Source organism: Molothrus ater, chromosome 6 (genome assembly GCF_012460135.2).
Source record: "Molothrus ater isolate BHLD 08-10-18 breed brown headed cowbird chromosome 6, BPBGC_Mater_1.1, whole genome shotgun sequence".
NCBI lineage: Eukaryota > Metazoa > Chordata > Aves > Passeriformes > Icteridae > Molothrus > Molothrus ater.
The window spans coordinates 24,198,990-24,223,503 of NC_050483.2; the positions used below are offsets into that span (position 1 = coordinate 24,198,990).

At 53.3% G+C, this 24,514-nt stretch overlaps 1 protein-coding gene across 6 annotated transcripts in view; it reads right to left on the minus strand.

The window, feature by feature from the left end:
- The window catches only part of DGKZ (diacylglycerol kinase zeta), a 54,898-nt gene that overhangs the window by 2,394 nt on the left and 27,990 nt on the right, over positions 1 to 24,514 (minus strand). For 3 of the 6 annotated variants that reach the window (XM_036383735.1, XM_036383737.2, XM_036383739.1), the window contains 30 exons: positions 22,674 to 22,782; positions 21,889 to 21,984; positions 21,015 to 21,092; positions 20,641 to 20,697; positions 18,453 to 18,521; positions 17,965 to 18,036; positions 17,541 to 17,657; positions 17,377 to 17,448; positions 16,990 to 17,085; positions 16,637 to 16,719; positions 16,388 to 16,448; positions 15,868 to 15,981; positions 15,335 to 15,475; positions 14,738 to 14,816; positions 14,399 to 14,454; positions 13,271 to 13,333; positions 12,951 to 13,024; positions 12,728 to 12,839; positions 12,218 to 12,417; positions 11,821 to 11,921; positions 11,611 to 11,690; positions 10,498 to 10,542; positions 10,163 to 10,232; positions 5,887 to 5,927; positions 5,109 to 5,299; positions 4,590 to 4,621; positions 3,798 to 3,841; positions 3,308 to 3,428; positions 2,738 to 2,774; positions 2,355 to 2,454 (listed from right to left, as the gene is read on the minus strand). In XM_036383735.1, coding sequence (XP_036239628.1) covers positions 2,355 to 2,454; positions 2,738 to 2,774; positions 3,308 to 3,428; positions 3,798 to 3,841; positions 4,590 to 4,621; positions 5,109 to 5,299; positions 5,887 to 5,927; positions 10,163 to 10,232; positions 10,498 to 10,542; positions 11,611 to 11,690; positions 11,821 to 11,921; positions 12,218 to 12,417; positions 12,728 to 12,839; positions 12,951 to 13,024; positions 13,271 to 13,333; positions 14,399 to 14,454; positions 14,738 to 14,816; positions 15,335 to 15,475; positions 15,868 to 15,981; positions 16,388 to 16,448; positions 16,637 to 16,719; positions 16,990 to 17,085; positions 17,377 to 17,448; positions 17,541 to 17,657; positions 17,965 to 18,036; positions 18,453 to 18,521; positions 20,641 to 20,697; positions 21,015 to 21,092; positions 21,889 to 21,984; positions 22,674 to 22,782 — 2,611 coding nt within the window. Of the gene's footprint in view, positions 1 to 2,354; positions 2,455 to 2,737; positions 2,775 to 3,307; positions 3,429 to 3,797; positions 3,842 to 4,589; positions 4,622 to 5,108; positions 5,300 to 5,886; positions 5,928 to 10,162; positions 10,233 to 10,497; positions 10,543 to 11,610; positions 11,691 to 11,820; positions 11,922 to 12,217; positions 12,418 to 12,727; positions 12,840 to 12,950; positions 13,025 to 13,270; positions 13,334 to 14,398; positions 14,455 to 14,737; positions 14,817 to 15,334; positions 15,476 to 15,867; positions 15,982 to 16,387; positions 16,449 to 16,636; positions 16,720 to 16,989; positions 17,086 to 17,376; positions 17,449 to 17,540; positions 17,658 to 17,964; positions 18,037 to 18,452; positions 18,522 to 20,640; positions 20,698 to 21,014; positions 21,093 to 21,888; positions 21,985 to 22,673; positions 22,783 to 23,538; positions 24,336 to 24,514 lie in introns of those variants that run through there. The other 3 variants (XM_036383736.2, XM_036383738.1, XM_036383734.1) reach the window with 2 other exon arrangements.

Consider the following 24,514-nt stretch of genomic DNA (forward strand, 5'->3'; position numbering starts at 1 on the left):
AGGGGAGGCGACAAGTCAAGAGCGCCGAACGCTGCCTAAAGGCTGCTTTGGCACCCAAGGGTGTCCCCATTCCCCCGTGTGGCTGGGTCCAGCAGAGCCTGCAGCCAAACCCCAAGTCAGGTGGCAGCCAAATGTCCATGTGCTCACCATGGGGTCAAAGTGTGCTCCTGAGGAGCATGACTACTGCAGGCCTGGGAGCTGTCCCCTGAAGGACCATCAGCTCCAGGCATGGGCTAGGACATGACTGACCCTGGGCAACACAAGTCACCCAAGAAGAGACAAAGGCTAGTTCCCCTGACTGGCTCTTCCCCTGTGCTGGGGAGACAGGCGGGAAAGGGTGAGGAATGAGGGTTATGTCTGGGGAATGCCCAAGCATACCAACCCCCCTTCCCTCTCACAGCCTGGCTAGCACGCTCCAGCTCCCAAAGGAGGATCACATTTCACCAGCTTATTGCAGCCATCTGGATTGTGTCCACTAATGAACTCCTGCACTCCATAAAAAACAAATCTGTTAACAACTCCCAGCTCTGTCTCCTCTCCCCCTTCTCTCCCCCTGCTCCTTGCTCCACCTCTCCGAGTGCCAGGCTCTGCTGTGCCACTGAGAAAGGCCACAGAAACCTGGCGCTCTGCCGCTGCCATTGAAAACCAGCCCTGGAAGGGATACCCGTCCTGCCTGGCTCATCCCCTGGTGCACAGCAGGGCACAGGCAGCTACAGCAGTGTGCTGGGGCCTCCGAGCACCCCCCAGCTATATTTCTCCATCAGGAACAATGGTCAGACGTGCAGAGTCCTCCGCTGGGCCTGGATGTGCCTGTGCACAAAAGCCCATCCATGTGTGGCTGCAGAGAGGTATCACGCAGCAAGAAATCTCCTTGGGATGTGCACCCCAAGATTGGGCATACCCCGTGGTCCTGCACACAACCCCCAGCAGCCACACCATCAGGGGATGGAGATCACTCTGTGCTTTGGTGCTGGCTTTCCTTGATGGCCTCCTCCCCACATCCCCTGAATGCAATCACTCAGTTAACAGAGGAGGAATTAAGCTTCTTTCCTGTTCCCCTGCAGAAGGCCCTCTGCATCACTGCCTGCCTGCAGCCTGAAACCAGAGCTGCCAGGGCCTCCCTGCCCGGCTGGCTGAGGCACTCCAACTGATAAGGCTCAGCCTCCTTCACCACTGCAGAGAGCGGGATCAGTCTGCTCCAAACCCCTGCTACAGGTCTGCTGCTAGGGTTTCTAATGAGGTGGATCCTGCCTGTGCAGGCAGGCTGTGACCCTGAGCCCCTGAGAGGTCAGTGCAGCAGCACAGCGGGGTCCCCAGGCAGCCACAAACCTGACATGCGACATGCTTTTGCACAGGCACGTGCAAACCCATTCCCTGGGGCAGCCGCATGCCTGAGCAAGGCTCCCTTTTGTGCTGGCAGGCTGGGGGCTGTTCCTCTCCTTCAGGAAAATGATGGGGCAGGGAACAGAGAGGGGCCATGCACCCCAAACTCCCCTCTCCTCTTGCCTCTGCCAGCTGAGTCTCCATTTAGGCCAGCCCCACTCTGGGCACTGTGCAAGGCCTAAGTCTTAGACAGGACCAAGGAAGAGAGATGGGGAGCCAGAGATTATCTGTACTGCATTCTCCTGGCATCTGGCAAACAGGAACGTGCATTGTCTAAATTGAACCCCAAGCTTCACCACCACCAGCACCCCTCAACTGGGCTCCTAATGGGTGTCCCAGACCCACAGATTACACCTTCTTGGCTTGTTCTACATCACCTCTGTTACAGCCCATCACTACAAGCCTCCACCAGAGAGATCTGACCACATCCTCTCTGCCATATGCCAGCCCTGGGAACCTCCTGTACCAAAATATGGCCCCAAGCCCTCCTCCTCCCCTTTTGCATCTCTTCTGCCAGGGCTGGCACAATTCCCTGACACTAAGGCACAGCTCAATTAACTCAGCATGTGAGAGAAAGTGCTGCAACTGCTTGCTCCTGCTCCCTGCAGGCCGGCTTCACCCGCCAAGAGGAGCTCCCAGATCCCCCATCATGACTGCCGGTGGGGGAGAGCATTGGAGTCCTGCAGCTCGGAGGGAGAATGTCCTTGCTCTAACCCCTGAGGGTGGGAAGGGGGAGACAGGGATGAGACATTCCAGCCCCTTGCTGCTAATTTAATAAAACAACAGGGAGAGAAGCACTAGGAGAAGAGGAATTTAACCCCTCTGTAGCTGGGCTCTAGTGGGCAGGCATAGGTACTCCATGTCAGCTCCCCTCTGACTGGCAAACACCTCACCCAAATCACCTCTGCTCTGCTCCCTGCCAGCCCTCTGGTCACCCTAGAAAGCCCCACTGCCACTGTTCCCACTGTCACCTGCAGGTCTGTCTTCATGAGCGAGGCCCCAGCCTCCACGATGTAGTGGCAGATAGTGCGCTGGCGTAAGGCTGCAGCCTGGTGCAAGCTGGTTTCACCACTGAGGAGGAGAAAGCAGGAGATGTGAGATGTCCCCCTGAACAGGGACAATGAGCACATGCAGGTGGCATCAAGGGACAGCAATTCAGCGGCAGCAGCAGCTGGTGGTGGTAAGTTGTGTGTTTGTCCAGGCAGAGGAGGGGGTGCTACTCAGGGGCAGCCTGTCCATAATGGACTGGGAATCATGGCTGGCAATTAGAACAAGGGCAGCTGAAGTGCCCCTATAACTGGTCACTTCACAGAGGGTCTGGCCAACAAGTAATGCAAGTCAGGCAGCGACTTACTTCTCCTCCTCTGTGGCATCAAGGATTTCTGAAGGAGCTGTGGAAAGAAAGAGTGCAGGTGAGTGAGACCTGGCTCTGGGGCAGAGACCGACCTGCCTACTCCCTGGTCACAGTCTGCATCATTCCATAGGGGCTGCTATTTTCATGCTGCCTGCAAAAGTCCTAGCTTCAAAGAACTCAGGTCAGCAGTAGCATCTGAGCCCAGCTGATCCCAGGAAAGAAGAAGTGGTTGTGGACTCACTACAGAGAAATATCTAAATAAAAATAAAACTGTCTGTATTTCAGTGGGAGCTGCCAAAAACAACTGGTCAGCTGCCCTGGAGGCAGAAGCAAGACACTGAGAAATGTTTCCCAGAGATATGCTGATCCCTGCCAGGATGCAGCAATAGCTATGAGGACACCCCAGTACTGGCAGACAGAAGCCAGGAAAAGCCCATACACCAGAAGGATGACGTAGCAAACCCAGAGGGAAGGGATCTAAGCCCAGGAGCACTCCCTCTAAGCAGAGGGTCGATTGTTTTTTTGCTGCCAGGCTCCTTTGCTAAGAGTGGCACTCTGACTCCAGCTCACCATTCTCGATGATGTATTTGACGATGTCCTTGCTTCCTGATTTGACAGCATGGTGGAGGACAGTCTGGCCTGAGGAATCTCGCACCATCAGGTCTCTTCCAGCTTGGTGCAGCTCTTGGAACTACAGGATTGTCAGATTGTTCAGGATGAGTTGCATTTCCCAGCTCCAAGCCCCAGCATTATGTACCTGGAGTGTCTGACAGGTTGTGTGGATACTTGGTGCTGATGGGGAGCTTTGTCCAGCTCAGCCATGTTACCAAGTCCCTTCCCTTCTCCTCCCTTCCCTTTGTGTCTCCCAGGAGATGAACCAGAGCTCCTTGCCAGAAGCCTGCCTGGTTTCTAGCCACCACTCATGAAGGAAGGCCTTTGACAGGCATTGCTCCAGGGCAACTGGGGAGCACAGCTGGCAGGGCTTCTCTTAGCCCAAAGGGCACACCAGCCCAGGAGCCAGCCTTGGCTGCTCATTGCACCAGGCTGCTGGAGCACCTACCTTGCTGAAGTTGCCACTCTTGGCAGCTTCTATCAGAAGGTCATCTGCAAAGAGAGATGCGTCAGGGTCAGAAAAGTCAATCTGGAACACTGCTTATCTAATCTTGGAGAGAAGAGCTGGGCACCAGAGGTGTGGAGCAGGAGCACAAGCTCCTCCAGGGATTAATGCTTTGGTCAGACTGCATTTACATGGCTTCTCCACCTTGAGGAATGTAAGGAACAAGCCAGGGAAAGGAAAGAGACACCACGTAGCTAGGGGTGCAGCCAGGTCTCAGCCCCAGGGAGATGCAGGGGGAGTAGTCTCTGCCCTTGGGCAGGATAACTTGTGATGAAAATGGGGAGCAGATCTCCTGGGCATCAGCCAGCAGCCAAGATGCTTCTCACCAATGACTCACTCACACCTCCAGACTCCAATCAAGTTTCAGGAAACTCTTTCCATTTGTTCAGCTTGGTGAGGCCCCTGATCTAGTGCTCCCACCTCCTCAGGGAGAGGCAGAGACAGCCTTCCAACCCAGTCCACAACGCTCGGCCCTGCAGGTGGGGGATTAACCCCTTGCCACATAATTTCCCGCATGTTGGAGCTGGGAAGGCGCCTGGCTGGGCCGCTCCACAAATCACTGTCAGGTCTCTTGTGCTCACCTCTGGGTCACCTGCCTGCAGGGCTCCATGTTTCAGAATACATGGAACAATAGGGCTACTCCCTGCTCACCAGAGAGTAGCCAAAAAAACCCATGGCAGGAAAACAAAAGTGCAACCCAAGAGGGGGTATGACCAGGGGTAGGACTCCACTCACCGTTGTGTGGGAGGCAGTGCTCAGGCTCAGCACTGGAAGGGAAGAAGAGAAAGCGTAACTAACCCTGCCAGTCCTGGCAGCAGATGGCCCTAATGGGCATGCCACCATTAGAAGGATGGAGAAACCTGCCTGTAGCACTCCTTCTTCCCTGATCTGGGTTCTTCCCCATCCCCATTCCCATTTCTACTGCTGCTCCTGGTCCCATTGCTCCTCCCTACTCATCACTGGCCTCGGTTTGGCTGAGAGACACCCTTGTCCTCTGCCCCATGGTCCAGGTGCTGGAGCTTGACCCCATGGCTGAGCCACCTGGTGATGGTGGCTACTTAGGGCAGCACTGGCAGAGGAACAAGGAAAACAGGACTGCATCTCATCCCTTGGCCTTACTCAACAGTGAATTCCTGCTTACTTCCAGGGAGCTCCCCTGTAATCTGGCCCAGGGATCAATGCTGTGAAGCCAACCCTAGCTCTCCCATCACTGCCCATTCTTCCTGAGGCCCAGCACCCCCATTTCAGACTCACCTGGGGGCAGGAGAGGAGGATGGAGAGGAGGAACAGGAAGGAAATGCAAAATGGTGCCCAGGGGGTGTGGCAGATGAGTCCACGAGGTCAGGCATGGCAGGAGAAGTGCTCACAGTCTGAGTGACCACTAGCTCTGGGTCCAAGACATAGAGCTCATCCTGAGAGATCTCTGTCACATAGTTGAGGTGTTCCTGAAAGAAACAAGTCAGGACATGCTTCCTCAGAAGCAAGACCTACTTCTGCAAAACTACATCCCCTCATATCCCATTGGGTGAGTTTGTGGCCCACTCATTTGCACAGCAATGGTGGCTTGAACAGTCTTGCGCCTGGGAGCCTTTGCATCTCCTTGTTCTTTTCAGGCTTCCTGTCTCCTGCCACCTTAGCAACCTCGTAAACCTTATCTCCACGCTCCCCTCCCCAGATCATTAGAGAAAGTATCTAATACTGGTGAAGATGATCCCAGCTGGCAGGTCCCCTGGCCAGTCTTGTTACGTTTGCTATTCCTTACCTGCTGCACTGGAGGGCCCTGCAGGCAGCTTTCAACCCAAGGTTCTGCGCTACCACTCAGGCTTCTTCCCTTTTCTCTAGAAACCTGGAGGTGCTGAGCCTGGTCCTGGGCCAGGCTTGTCATGCCATCCCTTTGGGGGATGCCAAAGGCCAGGTCAGTGGTGTGAGACCTGTGTGGCCCTAAGGCTAAGCCTGCCTGTTGGTCTGTGTGCAGGTGGGACACCCAAGCACCTTCCCAGGGGATGACGGTGCAGGGTGAGGCTGCACTCACCTGTGCACGGTCTATCCTGTAGAACCGATCGGCCGTGGTTGCTGTAAGACAGGAACAGAACAAGACAGGCTGATCCTTGGTGCAAGACAGCGCCTCTTCCCACCACCAGTGACAGTGAGCTATCCAGCCACTTAATGCATTGCACAGAGGGTACAGCAAAGCAAACAGCAGCCCCTGACCAGGAGCAAACCACTTCCCTTCATGAATCTGCTGGTGTCTTCACCCTAGAGGCAGCCCCTTAGGCCAACAGACCACCATGTCCCCGTGAAATGCGCCTTTGCTTGCTACCTTCTCCTCAATGACTCCTGGCAGGGAGCCACAGGTAAGGAGGTAAGGCAGGAACACAACTAGCTGATGCCATGGCCTTTCTGGGGGCTTTCAGATGCTCCAGCATTATCCCGAGCAGATGAAGCTCAGGACTATGAAGTGCACATCTCAGCACTCACTTATACCAGGTGAGGAACTGCTGTGATTAACATGGTGCACCTTGTTGAACAGTGCTCAGAAATGGGGGCACTACAGGAGGCTGGGAAAAGAGAGGGCTCAGCCTCCTGCTGACTTGACTAAGGACCTTCATGAGGCCACTCAGAGCATGTGACTGCCAGGCACAACAGAGCATGCCACCACCAGCTGTAGATCCAAGTCCCTGTCTCCTAGGATGGCAGGAGAGCTTCAAATCAGCCTCCAGCCTGTCTGAGTGCATCCCTCTTCCTTAGAGAAGAGATCACCACAGAGAGAGAGGAGCTCCAAGAGAGCAAGTGGTTATGCTGGAGCCAGACACACATGGCCCCCACCCCCAGGGGAGCAGGGAGGGGTTATGGATTAAGGGCATCACCAAGGGAGACCAGGACAAGTAAAAGCACAGTGCCAGGACAGCTGGATTCCTATGCAGGGCAGCATTTCCCCAATATCCTGACAGGCTGCTGGTGCTAGTCCAGGAGAGGTTGCTGCAGTGGGATTCTTGCAGACCCAAGGAAGTCTCTCTGCAAACAGAGTGGGGATGTGCTAGAGCAGGTGAGAGGAGTGAAAGAGCCATGTTTATCCTGGATATTTGCATCCAGGGAGCTACTGTTCAAGGCCTATAATTCAGCTACTTGAACAAACCTGTGCTGTGTTGAATGAGACTCTAGTCTCTTTCCTGACACATTTTCCTGAGCCCAGAACCTGCTGCTGGGAGACTGGCAGAAGGGAAAGTGGCCCTGGTACAGCAGTCCTAGTAGTGACACTGGGGAGCAGCACCACTAGCAACACCATACAAAGGGCTAGAACCTTGAGGGGAGAAGTTGCACCCTCTCTGCCTAGCACGAGGCTTCCCAGGCCCACTTTGCAACCCATGGCTGTGCTCTGCTGTGGTCTACATGCTGCTTGCTGGGGTATCAGAGAGATTAAATGCTACAAATGGGCATTTCACTCAGCCAGCTTCTAGGTACAGAGGGAGGTTCTTGGTCGGAGAAGGCAAAGGGAGAAGAGAAAGGTACTTTCAGGCAGGGGAGAAGCAGCAGCTGGAGCCCAACAGGGAGGCTGTTCTCCCCTAACACTGCTATGCTCATGGTGAGCCCGGCTCCGGGCACGCTGGAGCAGGGGGGCCCCCTGCCTGCACAACACAGGAGAGCATCCCCAGCAGTCCCGCAGTGACAAACACATGCCACCAAGCTGCCTTCAGCTCCAGGGGCAAGAGAACCACAGACTCCCCTTGCTCCACTCCGGGTCAGCAGCCAGATATGCAGCCTGGGGGAAAGCACTGCTGTGCTCAGCCCCAAAGACCCCAATATCCATGAGTCCCAAGCCTCAATGGTTCCATGCCGCTTGTCACTAAATGTCTGTTCTCTCACCCCCCAAATTCATGGAACCACGGAATGATCACTAAAACTGCTTAGGTTGGAAAAGACCCTTAAGATTGAGTCCAACCATTAAACCAACACTGCCAAGTCCACCACTAAGCCACATCCCTAAGTGCCACATCTACACATCTTTTAAGCATCTTTAGGGATAGGGACTCATCCACTTCCCTGGGCAGCCTGTTCCAATGCTTGATCCCCCTTTCAGTGGGGGAAAAAAGCCTCCCTGATGCAACTTGAGGTCATTCATTTCCCTTCATCCTCTTGCTTGTTACGTGGGAGAAGAGACCAACACAATTTCACACAATCTCTTTCCAAGTAGTTGTAGAGAGTGGTAAGGTCTCCCCTTAGCCTCCTTTTCTCCAGGCTAACCAACCCCAGCTTCCTCAGCTACACCTCCTAAAATCTGTGCTCCAGAGCCTTCACCAGCTCCATTGTCCTTCTCTGCACATGCTCCAGCACCTCAGTGTCCTTCCTGCAGTGAGAGACCCAAAGCTGGATACAGGATTCCTGGTGTGGCCTCACCAGGGCTGAGAACAGGGAACAATCACTGCCCTGGTCCTGCTGGCTACACTTTTCTTGATCCAGGCCAGAAGGCCATTGGCCTATAAAGTATTACTCATTATAACTGTATAAAAACTGTATAAAGAAGCTACAACCAAAGAAGCTTCCCTGAAGATATCTGACTGGGACTTTGGACTGAAAGTTAAACTGCTGAGATTAAATAAAGGGAATTCTTCAATCACCTGGAACAAACAAGTAAACAAGGACAAGAATGTGAGCCCAACCCAGCAGTCATGCTAAGAATCATCTTTGGCTTGCTTTGGGGTAGGGGAGGCTGTAGCCCACAGACCCATTTGCTGGGAGCAGGTTTGCACAGATTTCACCCCCCAACTGAGCGGGGGGAGGAAGTTTTGGTGCGTTGTAACCTCTGCTCAGGGGCTGTGAACCCATCCTCCCTTGTAGAAACTGGCTATGGAACCCCCAACCCTGGGAAGGCAATATCCACAGGACATTCACGTGAGGGGCAGCTGAGGGGGTGCACTAATCCATCAAAGCACCCCCAAAGTGCCTCCACAGTCATTCCTGAGGCTTTGCACCACAGGACTGCACGTAATGCAACAAATGTGGAAGAGACAGCGGCAAACTTCCCCCCTACTCCAGGGAGGTAGGGATTTTTATACATGGCCTGAGTGTGTATTAACCCATCAGATTCTATTTTTTTTCAGGTGACCTTCACCACCAAAAAGACCAGCTGGAGAGGATCAATGGAACATCACTGGGACCCATGGAGTGGTGATACTTTCCTTATTCTGTTCCTGTTACTCTCTTTCTGTCCCCCCATCTATTTTCTATTTCTCTCTCTCTCATATTTACAGTCAAAACCCCATACTATTGTCAATGACACATGGTCTCATTTTCACCTTAATTTGGGCAGGGGCATTCCTAAGAACATTAGTAATCAGATCCTGACAGACACACACACTGAATCATGTTCAGGTGCCATTGACAAGCACCTCCAGGTCCTTTTCTGCTGAGCAGCTTTCCAGCCCCCATTCCTCCAGCCTGCAGCACTGCACGGGGTAGTTGTGACCCAAGGTCAGGACATTTACTTTTTTGAACCTTGTGCAATTGGCCTTGGCCCATGATCCAGCCTGCCCAGATCCCTCTGCAGTGCCTTCCTGCCCTCCCACAGATCAACATTGCCACCCAACTTGTGTGCAAGTGACTGAGGTGTGCCTGATCTCCCCATCCAGACTGATAAAGACAATAAATGGGACCAGGCCCGATACTGAGCCCTGGGGATGACCACTGGTGACCGGCTACCAGCTGGATGTAACTCCAGGCACCACCACTCTCTGGGCCCGGCCATCCAGCTGGTTTTCTAGCCAGTGAACAGTGCACTCATGTGAGCCAGGAGCAGCCAGTTTCCCCAGGAGAATGCTGTGGGAAACAGTGTCAAATGCTTTATTGAAGTTCAGGTGGACAACATCCACAGCTTTTCACTGAGCAAGTCATCTCAACATAGGAAGAGATCAGCTTGGTCTCCTTCCTTGCCTGTCCCCTCTGAAGAGTTTATAGCCATCCATTAAAACACCCCAGCTGTGTGACTTGTCCTGCCATGTCTCTGTGATGGCAACTATGTCATAGTTTTCTTGCTCTGCCATATCTTTTCGCTCCTCCTGTTTTTAGCCCATGCTGCATACATTGGTGCTGACACACTTCAGTTGAGCTACTGATTCCTCCACTTTTCTGGGCATAGGAGCTGTAATTCCTATGCCCTAATTCTCAGGTACTTCTATGGTTTCTAAGGCATCAATAACCTTGGATCTTTGCAGCCACGTGAATCTCCATCCCCTACCTCCATTGAGCTGGCAGACCAAAGGACCTTGCCAGCACATCATCAGACCCAGCTCCTAGTGGAGGGGGATACTCACAGTCCAGGAAGCACCATTTGGGTGACAGCCTCTGGAATGACACTGTCTTCGGCTTGGCTCCATCTCCCTCCTGCATAATAAAAGAGAGGATAAAGACATAGTTTATGGCCCCTGCATCTCTCTTCAGAGCATTTCTCCTGCTTTGGGAGGTCTCTGCAGACATAGAGGACCACAGGCACTTGGATGAAATTGAACACAGCCACAGCACACTGCAACAGGGAGTACCATGGGACAGACTGGAGCTGACTCTAGAGCAATGTCACAAGATGAGCCCCTGAGACTGGCACAGTGGACACGGCAGATGGGCCCAGAGGACAGAGAGAGGCTATACACACCTGGAAGAGCAGGCGCTCTAAAGCAGAGGGCTGTGCAGGGAAATCCTGCAGAAAAGCAAGGTGTCCTGTTACAGCCTGCATCTGGGCAGCCCCCCAATCCCTCTCTCATCCCGCTGGAGTTGCTTGGTGTGCTGCCATGTCTGGCTTTACAGACTGTCTGGCCAAGGTACCTGGTCCTTGCCTGGCTTTAAGATCAGAGCACAGAGCTTACCCAAGGAGTGACAAGAGGTAAACCATGAGGTGACCAAGGAACACTGGCCACACTGCACAGTTTTAAAGGTGCGGGAGATTGCAGGGGCAATCACACTGACACAGCAGGAGAGCATTACTCTGTGAATCCAGGAGCTGCTAGCCATGTGCCTGCCTGTGTGTCCCCACCAGTGCCTGGGCACAAAGTGGGCAGGGGACACACATACAGAGCAGGCACAGCAACAGGCAGATGCCAGTGTGCCAGCCCAGGCAAGCAGCTCTGCAACTCAGCTCTGACGGACTCTACACATACAATGCATGGGATTCCCACAAGCACAAGGGCCAGCTAACAGCAGACTAAGAAAGGTCCCTTCAATCTTCTGTGCAACAATCAGATTGAGCAGTGCAGCACCAGAAGCCACACTATGGGCTTAGAAGGCATTGTTCACCAGGAGCAACAGTAACACAGTCTATGCACAGGTCACAGACATGTGCTAGTACATTGGCAAGGACACAAAAATTAGTGCTTGCAAATGAGAAGAGTGGGAGGGGTTATAAACCTAATCTAGGCACCTGGAGAAGGCAGAGCTGTGACAGGAAACACAGAGCCTGTGAAGGGTTGAATGGGTATAGGCCCCCACAGGATGTGTGCTGGCTTTTTATACTACCCTGTAGTTTTTCAGAGTCACCTTCTGGTCAGAAGAGGAGTGCTGAAAAAGAAGCTGTCAGACAGCAGGGAGCAACAAGGCATCCAGCTTGGGACCCTGCCTTCACCACATGGTGAAGGCAAACCGTGACCTCTAAGTGTGACCCAAAGCAAGAGTGTGTATGGTGGTGTGTGCAGGTCAAGGTGGCTTAGGAATCTTTTCCCTGAGTCCCTTCATCCTCAGTATTAAGCTATGACCACTTTTCATGCAGACTCACCTCCTGTAGCTTCTCAATCTGGGTCCGGCACAACTCCAGGTCACTGTCTCCTGGAACCACGATGATCCCCAGTGGCACAGCTGAAGGACAGGGCACAGGCTTAACTCAGAGAGCAGCCCCCCATTTCCAACACCTCACAGTTTAGCTACAGGTTTTGCCATACTTGGGGACTGCAGTTCCCACCCCCTGGTCACTCAGCTGGTCACTCACAGGCTTCCTTGAGCTTTTCCTTGTCATAGTTCAGTGCCTCATAGTCGCGCATGCTGATGCGGCTCACCCGGATCCGCAGCCGCTCAGGCACTGGCTGCTGGCTGTGTGCAGGGGGCAAGGAAAAAGGAAGATATCAGAAAGTGACACCCTGCTTTCTCCTTATTGCCCTAATCCCTCCAAAATAGGCAAGAGTATTGTATAGACTGGGGTGGGGAGCTTGGCACCAGCAGCTTCTTCAGCATCAGGGTCTGGTCTTACTTCTGTGACCCAATCCCTTCCCAGACCCTACCCAAGAAAGGACTGAAATGCCTCTGCCAGTCATGGATCAGTCCCATCCCTTTCCCTGCCAACCATCCTTCCTTGGAGAGGAGGTGGCAGATCAATCTGAGGAACCTACTCATTGAGCAGAGGCATGGAGTTGCGCCGCTTGGTCTTCTGCAGCATGTTGGCTTGGTTGCGCAGAGAGATGTGGATGCAGGAAGCTGCCAGCTTGCAGGGCTCTCCATCTACCTGCATGGGGATGGCCTTGGATGTGGTGAGAACCACCTGCCGGCACTGACAGAGCCGCTCCCCATGGCCACCGACTTGCAAGGCAGCCTGTGAAAGGGTCCAGAGTGAGAGCAGAACATGGGACTGAGACATGGATGAGGGGAACATCCATTGTCATCTGGATATTACAAGTGAACCAAGTTCTGAGGGTCTCAGGTATGATTTCAGTGAGAAGGGACTCACAGAGACCAGGACATGACAGCACCTCGCCTAAATCTTACAGAGCAGACACTCATATAGGCCAGCACCACAACTCCTCCAGAGAGGATCTGTGGAGCTGTGGGCTGGCTGACATGTGACCATTGGGACCATTCACTCCCCTGATTGCTACCTACAACTGGCAACAGCACTAACTCACCAGTGATGTCATGGTGAAGCCGATAACTTCAATGCAGCCATCATCATGGCGCTGGGGCTCGAAGTCATGGTGCTCCCCAGGGTTGCCCCAGGGCATGGTGCCTGCACAGTACCTGTGAAAGGACAAGAAGAAATACCTGGACTGGCACCCCAAACCCAGGCAGAGATCTACAGCACAGGTGTGAAAAGCCCAGCATATGAAGACAGGTCCTGAGGGTGCTCACCTTGGGATGTTAAGGAAGACCAGGCACTGGGGCTTCAGGTCCTGAATCTTGGAGGTCAGGTCTATCCCATCACACTAGAGACAACACAGGGGTGTTCAGGCTTCTGTAAGGGGGAGCCTGGTCCATCCTACTCACTTAGGAAGAAATGGCCGCCCTCCTCTGCTCCCTACAGTGAATGTTCTCCAAGTCAGGGGAAGCTGATGCTTCCAGGAAGCTCCCCATTCGTTCCCCAACCCTGACATACTCAGTGTGCCAAGGGACGTTCTTCACACCTCTACAGCTCACCCCCTCCCTGGACCAGAGCACCCCAGCACACTCACAACCAGCCTGACATGCTTCGCCAAGTCTTTGGAGCTCCCAGTGAGGAAGTCGGAGAAAGCCGTCTGCCAAGGTAAGAGACAGAGTTAGTGCCCAGGTGTTCACCAGAATGGGAAGCCAGGAAGCCTGTCTCTGACCTGCAACTCAGCCTGCCACTGACCTGACACAGACCTCAGCTGATCAAACCTGCAAACCCCCTTTTCATCCACTGTCAGAAGTCCTCTTCTCCTCCAAAACAACCTGATCCATTCCTCTTGCTATTTTGCCTACCAAAAACCTTGAGGCACCTTCAGTAGCATGCTCTAGTACTCCCTTGCCAGCCCAGTCCTGACTTTAGGGAAGAGTTGACAAGATGAGTCTCCTACAGTGAGAACCAAGTAACAAGAGACAAATTCAGTCTCAAGCTGATATGAAGTACCACTAAACAGAGCTGAAGTGACTCCATCTAGAGATACCAGGAGGGACAGCAAGGGTCTCCTTTGGGCTTAATTGTGCAGACAGCAAAAGAGACACAAGCGAGACAGATGTGAGATGGCACAGAGCAGCACTCGGCCTTTAGTACTGCTCGAATACCAGTCACCAGACACATGGCTAGAAAGTATATTGAGGATGGGGAGACAGAGGAACAAAGATGATACTGAATGCAAAGCTGTCAGGTGAGACACAGTAGGGTGATGTAATCAGCCAGGAAGCTGTAACTGGTCCAAGGTATATAATAAAAGAACAAAGTAGTGTGCAGACTATGGAAAGGCTTCCTTTTCCTCTGCCTTCCCACAGCAGTCTGCCTTCCCACAGCTCCAGGGAGGTCCTGCCTCGGTGACCACCCCTGAGAGCTTGAGATCAAGAACAATAGTGGCAGGAGATCAATACAGCAACTGTACTGCAGGCCACGGAGCAAATTGTGCTGCCAGCAGCACTCACAGCCAAAGGGGAGCTGTGACTCCCAGTGCTGCAGCATTTCTCCAGCAACTTTCCAGCTTCAGGCTGGGGGGCTTAACTTGGGTGCATGTGAAGGTCCATGTAGCTTATGGGTGAGTTTAGGATGCAGGCAGGAGGCAGGTCCATGCCTGTGCTGCAGCTGACGTTAAGGCTACTATGACGGCAGGCTCAGATATCCCACACACACTCACCCCAGCATAGAACATTTTATTCCGAAACCGGCTGTTGAACTTCTCTGGGTTGGCCTCTGGGGAAAGGAGAAAAAAGTCCAGGTCACTGGCCTACACATGGAAATATTTTACTTGCCAGCTCTCCTCAGACACAGCTCTCCAGCCAGCCTCAGCCAGGGGCCTGCCCCCAGTTTCTTTCCTGTGCAGGCACCCCTCTTCCCCCTTTGCAGCTTGGACTTGCTCCTCATGTTTCACCTCCAGCTCTGTCCCTGAAGCAATTCTCTTGTTCCCTTTCCTGAGGAACAAATGAGAACAGGCCCATCCCACAGACCCCGACCAAGTCCTGCCACTGCCCTGTACCTCGAGATTCGTGGAACTCCAGCGTCACCCGTGCGTCAAAGCCAAGGCTGAAGTAATTATTAAAGACATCCAAAGGGAGCTGAAATGGAAAGGAGAAATAAGGATGAGGCTGCCAGCATGTGCCCACGGCACAGATGAGGTCAGGTTACAGCAGAGCCATTACAGTGCTCATGAGGCTGAAAGATCCTGCTTGCCTTTTCCCTAGGAAAATACAGAGGTCACCAGCCTGAGATGATGGATTATTTCCTGGCTCCTAGGGGTAAGGGAAACGGTCCAAGGGTACACACTCTGCTCTCTGAGGTTTCTGCAGTCACCCATGTTTCTGTTAAAGAAAACAGCCTCACAGAAGACTGGGCTTATACCTGTTGTAAGTTGTGGTTAAAAACCTTTGGTAGGCATTTAGTTATGAACTCTACATACACCCTTGCTATGAATGCTGCAGCTCAGAGCCATGAACAGAATGGTAGAATTGGAGGAGTGAGAGGGAAACACCAACCCGAGAACATAGCCCCAAGTGCTGGGACTGCCCGAGCCAGTGACAGAAGAGAGAATGCAGACTCTAGCACAGGGAACAGACATGGAGAGGAGGTGTCCCACCTTGTCAGCAGCTGCCTCATCCTTTTCCTCAGGGTTTGTGTCAGGGTTTGGCTCCACATGGAGGTTCCAGCGATCGAGCTGTACTATGTTCCCATCTTCAACGTGCGATAGGATCTTGGACAGAGGCTCATCTGTGTAACCCTGGTGAAGAGAAGGACTTGGGGAGTCTCATGCCTGCCTCCCAGAGAGATACCCCAGACAGCAGGCTTTGGTAAGGCATCTCAGAATAAAAGATGTAGAAGAGATCAACTCTACTTGAATGCACCACAAAATGGGATTTGAAATTTAAAACAATACATCTTCCTTCTAAAAATTTACCAAAGTTTGAAAAGTCAATTGCTTTTGTATAATCTAATGCAGTACCATTCAAATGTCAGAAGAACAGCAACATCCATATTGCACTTATTTGTTGGTCTGTATTTACAGGAAGTTGAAACAAGAGCCCATACAAATCTCCAACCACATGTCTGAAACAAGGATTGAAGCACTCAGCCCTGCTGTCTAGGCAGTGGGTTCCTGTGCCCATCACTTACCCCACCCCAGTTCAGTGTTCTGGCCAAGTCGTTCCCTGTCCCCAAAGGCAGGATGGCCACAGGAGGAGGTGGGTTGATGCGTAACTGGTCCAGAATGGAGAGTATCCAGCCCACCTGCTCAAGCAAGAGAGTACAAAGAAACCATTAGTTGTCTCAGGGACCAGCAGGCAGACAGAGGTGACTTGGAGAACTAGCGATGGCAGAGGGGCAGAGATGGGGTCTCCTTAGCCACAATTGAGGCTATTCACAGTCTTTAACACTCTAATCAGGTGCTGCAGGATGTACCAGTAACCCCAGTGAGGACACTGGCCCTCTTTTGAGGGCTACAAATCCAGACATGTTAGACTAGCACTCCCTGGAACAGTGCACGAGGGGACCCACAGCATCTCTGCTACCAGCTGTACCATGGATGCAGTGTGCCCAGTTTGTCCTGTTCTGGATTACAACAAGGAGGGCTGCTGTCTGCACTGGAAAGGCCTGGGGGAAGGAGCACCAGGGGATGGAGGGGCTGGAGACTCACCGTGCCATCTCCCCCGCACGCCAGGATCCGGAGGTTGTGGACTTTGCGGTACAGCTCCAGCCTGTGGGCAACAGGGAGGTTGAGGAGGGGAGAGTTACTGAAGGTGTTACACAGCAGCTGCCTCTCAGAGCCCTTGGCATTCACAAAGCCACATCCATGTCTCCCTCTATGAGCTGGGGGAAGAGCTCTCAGGAGGAATCCTGGGACATGGATGGAGGAGAGAAAGGTGCTGCCCCCATCAGTACTCACGCCTCCTTGGGTCCACCCTGGCTGAGGTCAAAAACCTGCCGTGGGTTGAGATACCACATGAAGGATTGGATGATCTTGGCTCCCTATGGGGAGAAGAAAGACTTCAGGTAATATTGAGTTCCCAGTGGATAGCAGAAGGAGGCATTTGGTCCTGCCTGGGGACAGGCTAAGACAACACCATTCTGGAGGGGGCACAGGCAAAGCCTGGCAGAGGTAGGAACTGCTATGCAGTAAACTGGCATTGGGGCCTCTTGTGCAGCTGAAGCATCACCAAAACTGTGATGACAGCTCAGCACTCAAATGGCAATGCCCTCACAGAGATGTCTTCTTAGACATACCAGACAAGGCTATACCTGATTCCCACCACTTTTGGGGTTCACGAACACCAGCAAGGGCTTCATGAGAGGAGCTGGCATGGGCTTGATGACAAAGGGTTTCCACCTCCCTTCCTGCAAGAGATACCATAGATCCTTCAACAAAGCTGGGGAAATGCAAACTGCCACCTCCAGCTGAGCCCTAACGTCATGCAGGTTAGAAGCAGGAGGAAGAAAACATCCCAGCCACCCCATAAACTTTGTTTCTGGGATATACCCTGCCAGCAGGCATGCTCCCTCCAGCTCAACCTCCTTAACATCAGTACAGACCCAGAAAAGCCCACTTTTATTCTCAGCCTTGCTCCTCACTGTTCAGTCCCTCTGCCCTTCCAAGACAAGGTCATTCCCAGTCCCCTCATATCTTACCTCAGCCCCCTTTTTGCTGGATTTCCGCTTGAATGACGTCCTCTTCTTTTTCTTACTAGATTTCAGTGGATTCTACATAGAAAAGGAACAAACACAAAAACTCTGTGAGGAGCCACTGGGCAAGTGGTAACTTTGAAAGAGCCCCAAGAGCTGAAGTGACTCACCTGGGGCCGCCGGACCCGCAGAATCCAGGTGGGAGGAACGACGACAGCAGCATGAGCCCCCAGTGAGCAGGGCTCTTCAATGTGTTGCAGCATGAAACACGATACTTTGCTGTGATACTGGCCAAGGAGAAGACAGAGAGAAAACTCAGCTGCTCATTTTGCTGGGCACAGCCACAATCTCCTCCTCTCAGGTTCCCCATGCCAATGCAGGGAGTGCTGGATGAAACCATGCAGGAATTTTGTAACGGGAAGGCAATGAAGAGAAAGTTTCTCAAAGGAGCTTGCAAATATCATAGTACAGACTCTGCCAGCAGGGGAAGCTGTTGAGGGCAGGCTGCGAGCAGCAGCTCGGGGAGCCCCGGCAGAAAGCAGAGGTCATTCGTGCAGAACCGACTGCTAAGGCATTCAAGAGGACTCTGCTCACCGCTTGTTTGCACCAGGAACAGCTGATGGCTACAATCTCTTTGCTGTGGAAGGCAAACTTCTGCTGAAAACCCTATGGAAGAAAGGACAAGAGGCTTAGGGAATTCCCTGCAGTTTCCTGTCACCCAACAGTAAGAGACATTAACAAGGAGAGCATGCCTGCAGCTGGAGCCCTCCAGATCCTGTCACACAGTCCCAATCACAACAACAGCACCAGGGAGGCCACTGTGCTCTGTAGGGGTGTCCTTATTGCTCAAGGAAAGCATGTCAGGAAGACAGTCTCTTTCAGGATTAGTTGGGCCCAGGGGAAGAACTACTCTATGTGGGAAGCAGTTACACAGTGCTTCACTGAGTAAAGCAGGGCACGTGTCTTGGTTTTGCTGCCAAACAGGAATGGTGGGATGTCCCTGGTTCCAAGCCCTGTGCGTGTCTCTGGCTTGACCTTAGGTTTCCTTCAGGCTGAGAAAAATGCCCAAGACGCCCTCTCACCTTGCCACACTGCCGGCATTTCCCTTCCTGCCGCCTCCGGTGCACCCAGTGATGTCGGACAACGATGGGCTAAATGGAAGAGAAAAAAAGAAAATTGAAAAAAAAAAGAAGTGAAGGGCCCAGTGCATGAGGGAACACAGAAACAGGCAGAAGAAATGGACACAGGCCAGCCAACCTCTGCTCTTGCAGCAAAACCACTGCTCATAGGGACCAGCCCCCCACCCGCTGAGAGAAGGCAAAGCCAAAGAATCAGGGGACAAGAGGTCAAATTAAGATGCTCCAAGAAAAGGGAATTAAAACCAGAAGAAATAGGAAGGAGGACAGGGAAACTGAAGACTGAGAATCACACAAAGCAGATACAATGGAGAGTGGGTAAGCAGCAGCACATCTCTGTCCCCTAACATTTCTGCCCAGATGCCCCTGGTGCCAGGTGAAAAATGTGCTGTTGGATGGCGTGAAAATCCCTGGAGAGACACAGTTTGTACCCACAGGAAGAAGATGGAAGTGGTTGCAGCTAAGCAGTGAACCTCCTCACTCCACATTCCTCGAGAAGAGTGGCAGCACCAAAGCCCTCCACACCCACTTCCCCCTGCTCTTTCCCCAGGCCAATCCTGAGCTTGCTTCAGTGCCAGCGTGGGCAGCAAGGCTGCTCGCCAGCACCTCTGCTCTGCTTGCAGGCTCACAGTGGGTTCAGGGCTGGGACTTGCAGAAGTGATTGTGAGGGATTCAGAAGTTTTGTAATGAAGTACCACTTGTCCTAAATCCTATCCTATTTTTCCAGCCCTGGACCGGGAATGGGCTGGAAAACTGTGGAGAGAGAAGCAAAAAGAGAAAGGGAGTGCGAGTTCACAGGCTGGCATGACAGGGCCCAACATCCTGCTCCTGACAGCTTTTGGGATCATGATGATGAGAGACAGAAACTGGCAGGAGGTTGGGGTCAGCTCCAGTGTTGCCTCCTCTGAGTGCAGCACACGGGAGGGGATGAAGAGTCTTGCTGGCTTTAGCGGATATTAATCCAGTAGGAGCAGAAGGAGGGCTATGCCTTGAGCTCAGCTCTGGGTCCAAGCAGGCACATCTAGCAAAAGGGCTGACCCTGAAGGAGATCCCTGGCACCACAAAGGCCAGAAGAGCACCTTTTTAGGGAAACAGGAAGGAAGAGGCCTTGGAGGAACTGAGAAGCATTAGAAAGACAGGATGGAGAAGCAGAGTTTGTGAGAGAAAAGAAAAAGCAAGAAAGGGGAGGGAGAAGAGATTTGTAGAGGCTGGAGAGAAGAAAAATAGAGACAGACAATTGAGCAGAGGCAGCAAGCTGTAAGCAGAGCCCAAAAGGTAAATGAAGCACAAATAAGGGAGCTAGACTAAGAGCAATATGGGAAGGAGGCACAGAAAGAAAAGCAAAGCAAGAAAGAAAGGTTTAAAGTGATGCTGAAAGCTTCCCTTTACAATGTCATGCCAGCATTTCAAAGCAGGCAGCCCTGTGTTTGAACATCCTTCCCCAGCTAGGTCTGCTGTGCCAGCACAAACACAGTGTGCTGGGGGCAGCTCTGTTACCAAAATGGCCCATGACTGAGCCACCCACTCCCACTCCAGAGCACTGCACAGGCTACATTGGCTCCACAGGCTGGAGGGTGAAGCATGAAGGCTGACAGCTGCTTCCACCAGTGCAGGTCAGCAGAGAGGTTCCAGGCCACTGCTTATGCCCAGTACATTACAACATGGGCTGAAGGGGTCTGATACCACTACTGTGGGCAACTTCCACTGCCACCTGTGGCACCTAGGTCAGGGCTGAGTGATAAAGCCAGAAATGAGCCCATACTGCTTCCTTCCAAATTGCAGGAGACTTGGGGACCTTGTTTGCCACAGCCTCATCTATGTGCCTGAGGACCCAACACAAGGGTCAAAATTTCTCCCAAAAAATACTGTCTGTAGGTTCCTCCCATGCAGATTCAGGACACGCAAACCATCGGATGCTCTGCATCTGCTGCCTGCAAACTTCTCACTCTTCAAACCCAGTCTGTGCTGCTGCCTTTCAAAGAAACATCCTTTTTATGGCACCACCCCCTTGGAGCAGGAAGGAACATGATGCCTCCACTTGGATGGGCAACACGCTGGCAGCATCTGGTGTCTTTAGCACCAAACTGGAAATGGGAGATGCAGATGTGGGCAGAGTGCAAGGCACATGTCTCACCTCCCGTATGTTCCGGGATCCTGACTCCCTGAAGGAAGGCTTGCAGCGGAAATTTATCTGTAGGAAGAACACAGGAGATGAACCAGTAAAACCATCATACCTGAAGGAAACCTACAGGAATTTACTGCACTACAGTAAGGTTCAGAACCTCTGGAGTTGTTTGGTACTTGCCACAAAACATGTCTTGGTTACTGAACAAAATGGGGCCTGGGCTCTCAATCATATCACTAGATCCTCATTTGGTACTGTCTCCTCAGAAGACCCCTCTCTGCAATTATACATTGCAGTTCCTCAATCTTCTTGTGTTTCACTGCCCAAGAAAAGGCTGCTACAGTTTTGCAAGCTGCAGGGAGGGCTTAACAGGCTCTACTCACTTTCTCCAGCTGTTCGATGCAGGGTGTATGCACTACAATCTTGCAGGCTGCACACTTGCGCCTGGAGAGAGGTTTTTGCTGAAGGGTAAGAAAAGAGGAGAAAAAATATACATGTGAATGAAAATATGCAGTGTTCAGAGTCTGGCAAGCTCAGCCTCCCATCATACCTCCTTCTTATGTACTGGGATACAGTACAAGCTCTACTGTAAAGTTAGATACAACCTAGACTTCTTATCTAGTGAAGGGGTCTAAGCATGTGCCTATAGCAGATGTTCTCAAGCCTGGGACAGAGCAGGGAGGTACTTTCCCTACTGTCCTGTCCTGTCCTGCAGTACTTGTCTTTTTCTGACACTGCCTGAGAGCACCATGGAAGCTGATCTGGGAGGTATCTGCAGGGTGGTATCAGTGGCAGGCACCTGCAGGATGGCAGGCAGAGGCTGGCATCAGTGCTCCATATCCTGTACCACGAGCAGGACCGAGCCTACAAACTGGGAGGGAGGACTGCAGGGGCAGGAGGCAACAGGCCTGGGTCTCCAGAGCTCACTTTTCTCCTCTATTGAAAGGTCTTGGATTCAGATTGTCCTTCCAAGGGTGTGGAATACCAACAGCCTCTCTCTGGAACCTTCCAGGCAAGAGGCAGCCCTGCATCAGGTTCCCATTGCAAAATGAGAACCAGCATTGGCAGAAACTGGGGACTAGGCTCTCCGGTATGCAGAGGCAGAAGGGACACAGTCTCTGCCTCGGCAGCTCCCCAGACCCCTGCATGGCCCCCAGCAGCAGCAGCAGCAGCAGCAGCAGCAGCAGCAGAAGTGCAGCCTCTGCGGTCTCCCCACAAGGTGACAGCACAGCCGCGTTTGTGGCCCAGGTGACTCACCAGAAGCTTTGCCATGCAGTTCTGTTCCCCAACGTAGCAAAAGTCCCCAGAGACATTGGTCTCAAACCAGATGTGCTCCCCATAGACTGCAGCCTCCTGAAACACACAAGACAACACAAGCTCTGAGAGAACCCCCAGAGAGGCACCTGAGCCCCTAAAATACTTTGTGCAAGGGACAAGATACTGGACAATGCTGGGAGGTGGAGGCCAGGAGACAAGATGCATGCAACAGCCAGGGACATCTGGAGAGAGGAAGCCTCAGAAAGCTGCTGCCATGTCCCACCTGTTGTAAACAAGAGGCCCCCAGGAAACCAACTCCAAGACCTACAAACCACTTGCAGTGTCCTGCACAGGGGAGCTGCTTTAATCAGCCCGAGAGGAGGCATCAGGGCAAACTCAGTGCAGGGGACACTCCTGAACCAGCTTCTGTTCTACAATCTGAACGGGCAGCTTAAAACCTGTGGGGCATTGCCTTTTAAGGAGCAGGGGCTTACTCCTGTTGCTTGGCCCAAGCCAATAGATCTTGGCTGTCAGAAGCAGAAAAGCTGAGAGAGGAGTAGTTATGCCATCCCTCCAGGAACCACCTGTGCCTCCACAGCCTCTCTTTTGCAGCATCAAGTAGTGCTGCCAGAAGCACAGATGCTGGCACCAGCTGGTGGCAATGGGAGAGGCCATAAATGTGTCAAAGTCAGTCACCTGGGAAGCCTCAACTCTGGGAAGAGCCTGCTGCTTCTTGGCCAAGAGCCCATTCTGTGCAATGCCCAGCAAAACACAGTACAACTTACGCTCCAATCCACAGTGCTCCGTATCTGCCTCTCCGAGTCGCTCCTCATGGCTAGTGCTGGGTTTGGCTGGGCTACCATGTGTTGGAGACTGGATTTGGCAATAGCTTTCCTGGAAGACAAAGGAGGGCTGGCTATTAAATATATATGCAAAGCACAACCTGCTTCTAAGATGACACGTGAGGCTGCAGCAGAAAAGGCTCCTCAGGACCAAGTGGCTGGAAATGAGGTGAATTTCCATCCCAGGTGGCTGAGAAGTACCTGTTTCTGTGAGATAGTCCTGTGGGATGAAGAAGTACTGGCCACGTTTCTGACAGCTCAGCTAGACAGCCTGTACCCAACAAAAGGCACAGCATGGGCCTGCTGGGTTAATGCCCTCAGGGATAAGAGCTCCATTGTAAAACGCCCTGGGAGTGTCCATGGAGCTGCAGTGGTGGGACTGCCTTTGCAGGGACAATCTAGAGCACCTGTCCAACAGTCTCCCTGCATCTCTCAGAGCCTGGGATGTTTCCATGGACCAGTACAACTGGCCAGAATAAAAGGAACTGTTTGTTTGGGACTAGTGAGCTTCTCCCAGATGTGCTAGGGTGGAGGAAAGGAGCAGGAAATCCAGCCAACAGGAGAAAGTGTGCATCTCCAGCCAGTGACCAGGCCTACCACATTCCTCTGGTCCCAGCCTGGCAGGAGAGGAACCCACAAGCTCCAGGTGGAAGATGCTTATGGTACACCTGCAGCACTGCAAGACACCAGTGGCAGCCACGGCCAATGGCGCTGAGTCTCATCCCTCCTTCCCCACCAAACCTGGGTCTACACTCCCACTGTCCCCTCCCCAAGGCATTGCCTGCTTACATGCTGCCACTATACATACAGCAGCCGGGGGCTCCAGCCGTCTGGGGTGGTGTGGCAGGTGGGCTCTGGTCCCAAACCCTTGACGAGGGTGGCAGAGGGGCACTTGGTTCCAGCCACTCCTGCACAGCGCTGGGCCAGCAGCCGGGGGTGGCCAGAGGGGAGCGGCCCAGGCTGAGGGGCATCGCTGGAGCGCCGGCGCTGGCTGAGGCGGCGGTAGTGGCCTGGCAGGCCGTAGGCAGCGCGGCCGTGCAGGGCTTCAGTGGGCAGGCGGTGGGAGGAGGCGCGCCGCAGGCAGCGGGGGCCCCGCGACAGCAGCCCTGCCTGCAGCGGCCGCAGCTGGGGCAGCATGGCCAGCCACGTCTCCTCAGCGCTATGCTCGTGCTGGCCCCCCTCAGCTCCTGCTGCTGCACCACCGTCCTCTGGAGACTCAGATGTGGAGCTGTCAGTGCAGTGAGCCCCGTCCCCCTCCTCTCCCGTGGGAAGGAGGCTGGCAAGGAGGACAGTGGGACCCAGCAGCTGGGCATCAATGGCTTGTGCCTGGCCTCCGCGCTTCTGCACGGCAAACCTAGGGCTGAGGCAGGGCGGCGTGGTGCTGGAGCGGCGACGCGTGCCGGGACGCCGGACCAGCCCCAGGCAGGAGAGGGATGCCGCTGCGGTGCCTGAGCTGCGGCGGCACTGGGCCAGCGAGGCGGAGGGCAGCCCCACCTGGGAGCGCCGCCTGGCCTTGCCCGTGGGCACAGCCACCACGCTGCTGCGCCGCAGCCCCTTCCGCCCAAAGTGCCGCCTGAAAAAGGTTTCCATTGCATCCGGATGGTTGGTGGCTGTTAACACAGAGACCAGGGATTAAGTAGGCTCCTCTATGAGTCCCAGGCCACGCTGTGGCTGTCAGGGCAAGGGGACAGTGGGAAGCAAGGGATAGAGGGCTGAAGCAGGGAGTGGGAGACATGGCAATGCTACCCAAGGCGTGTGGTAGTGTTGCTCCCCACAGCTTTACT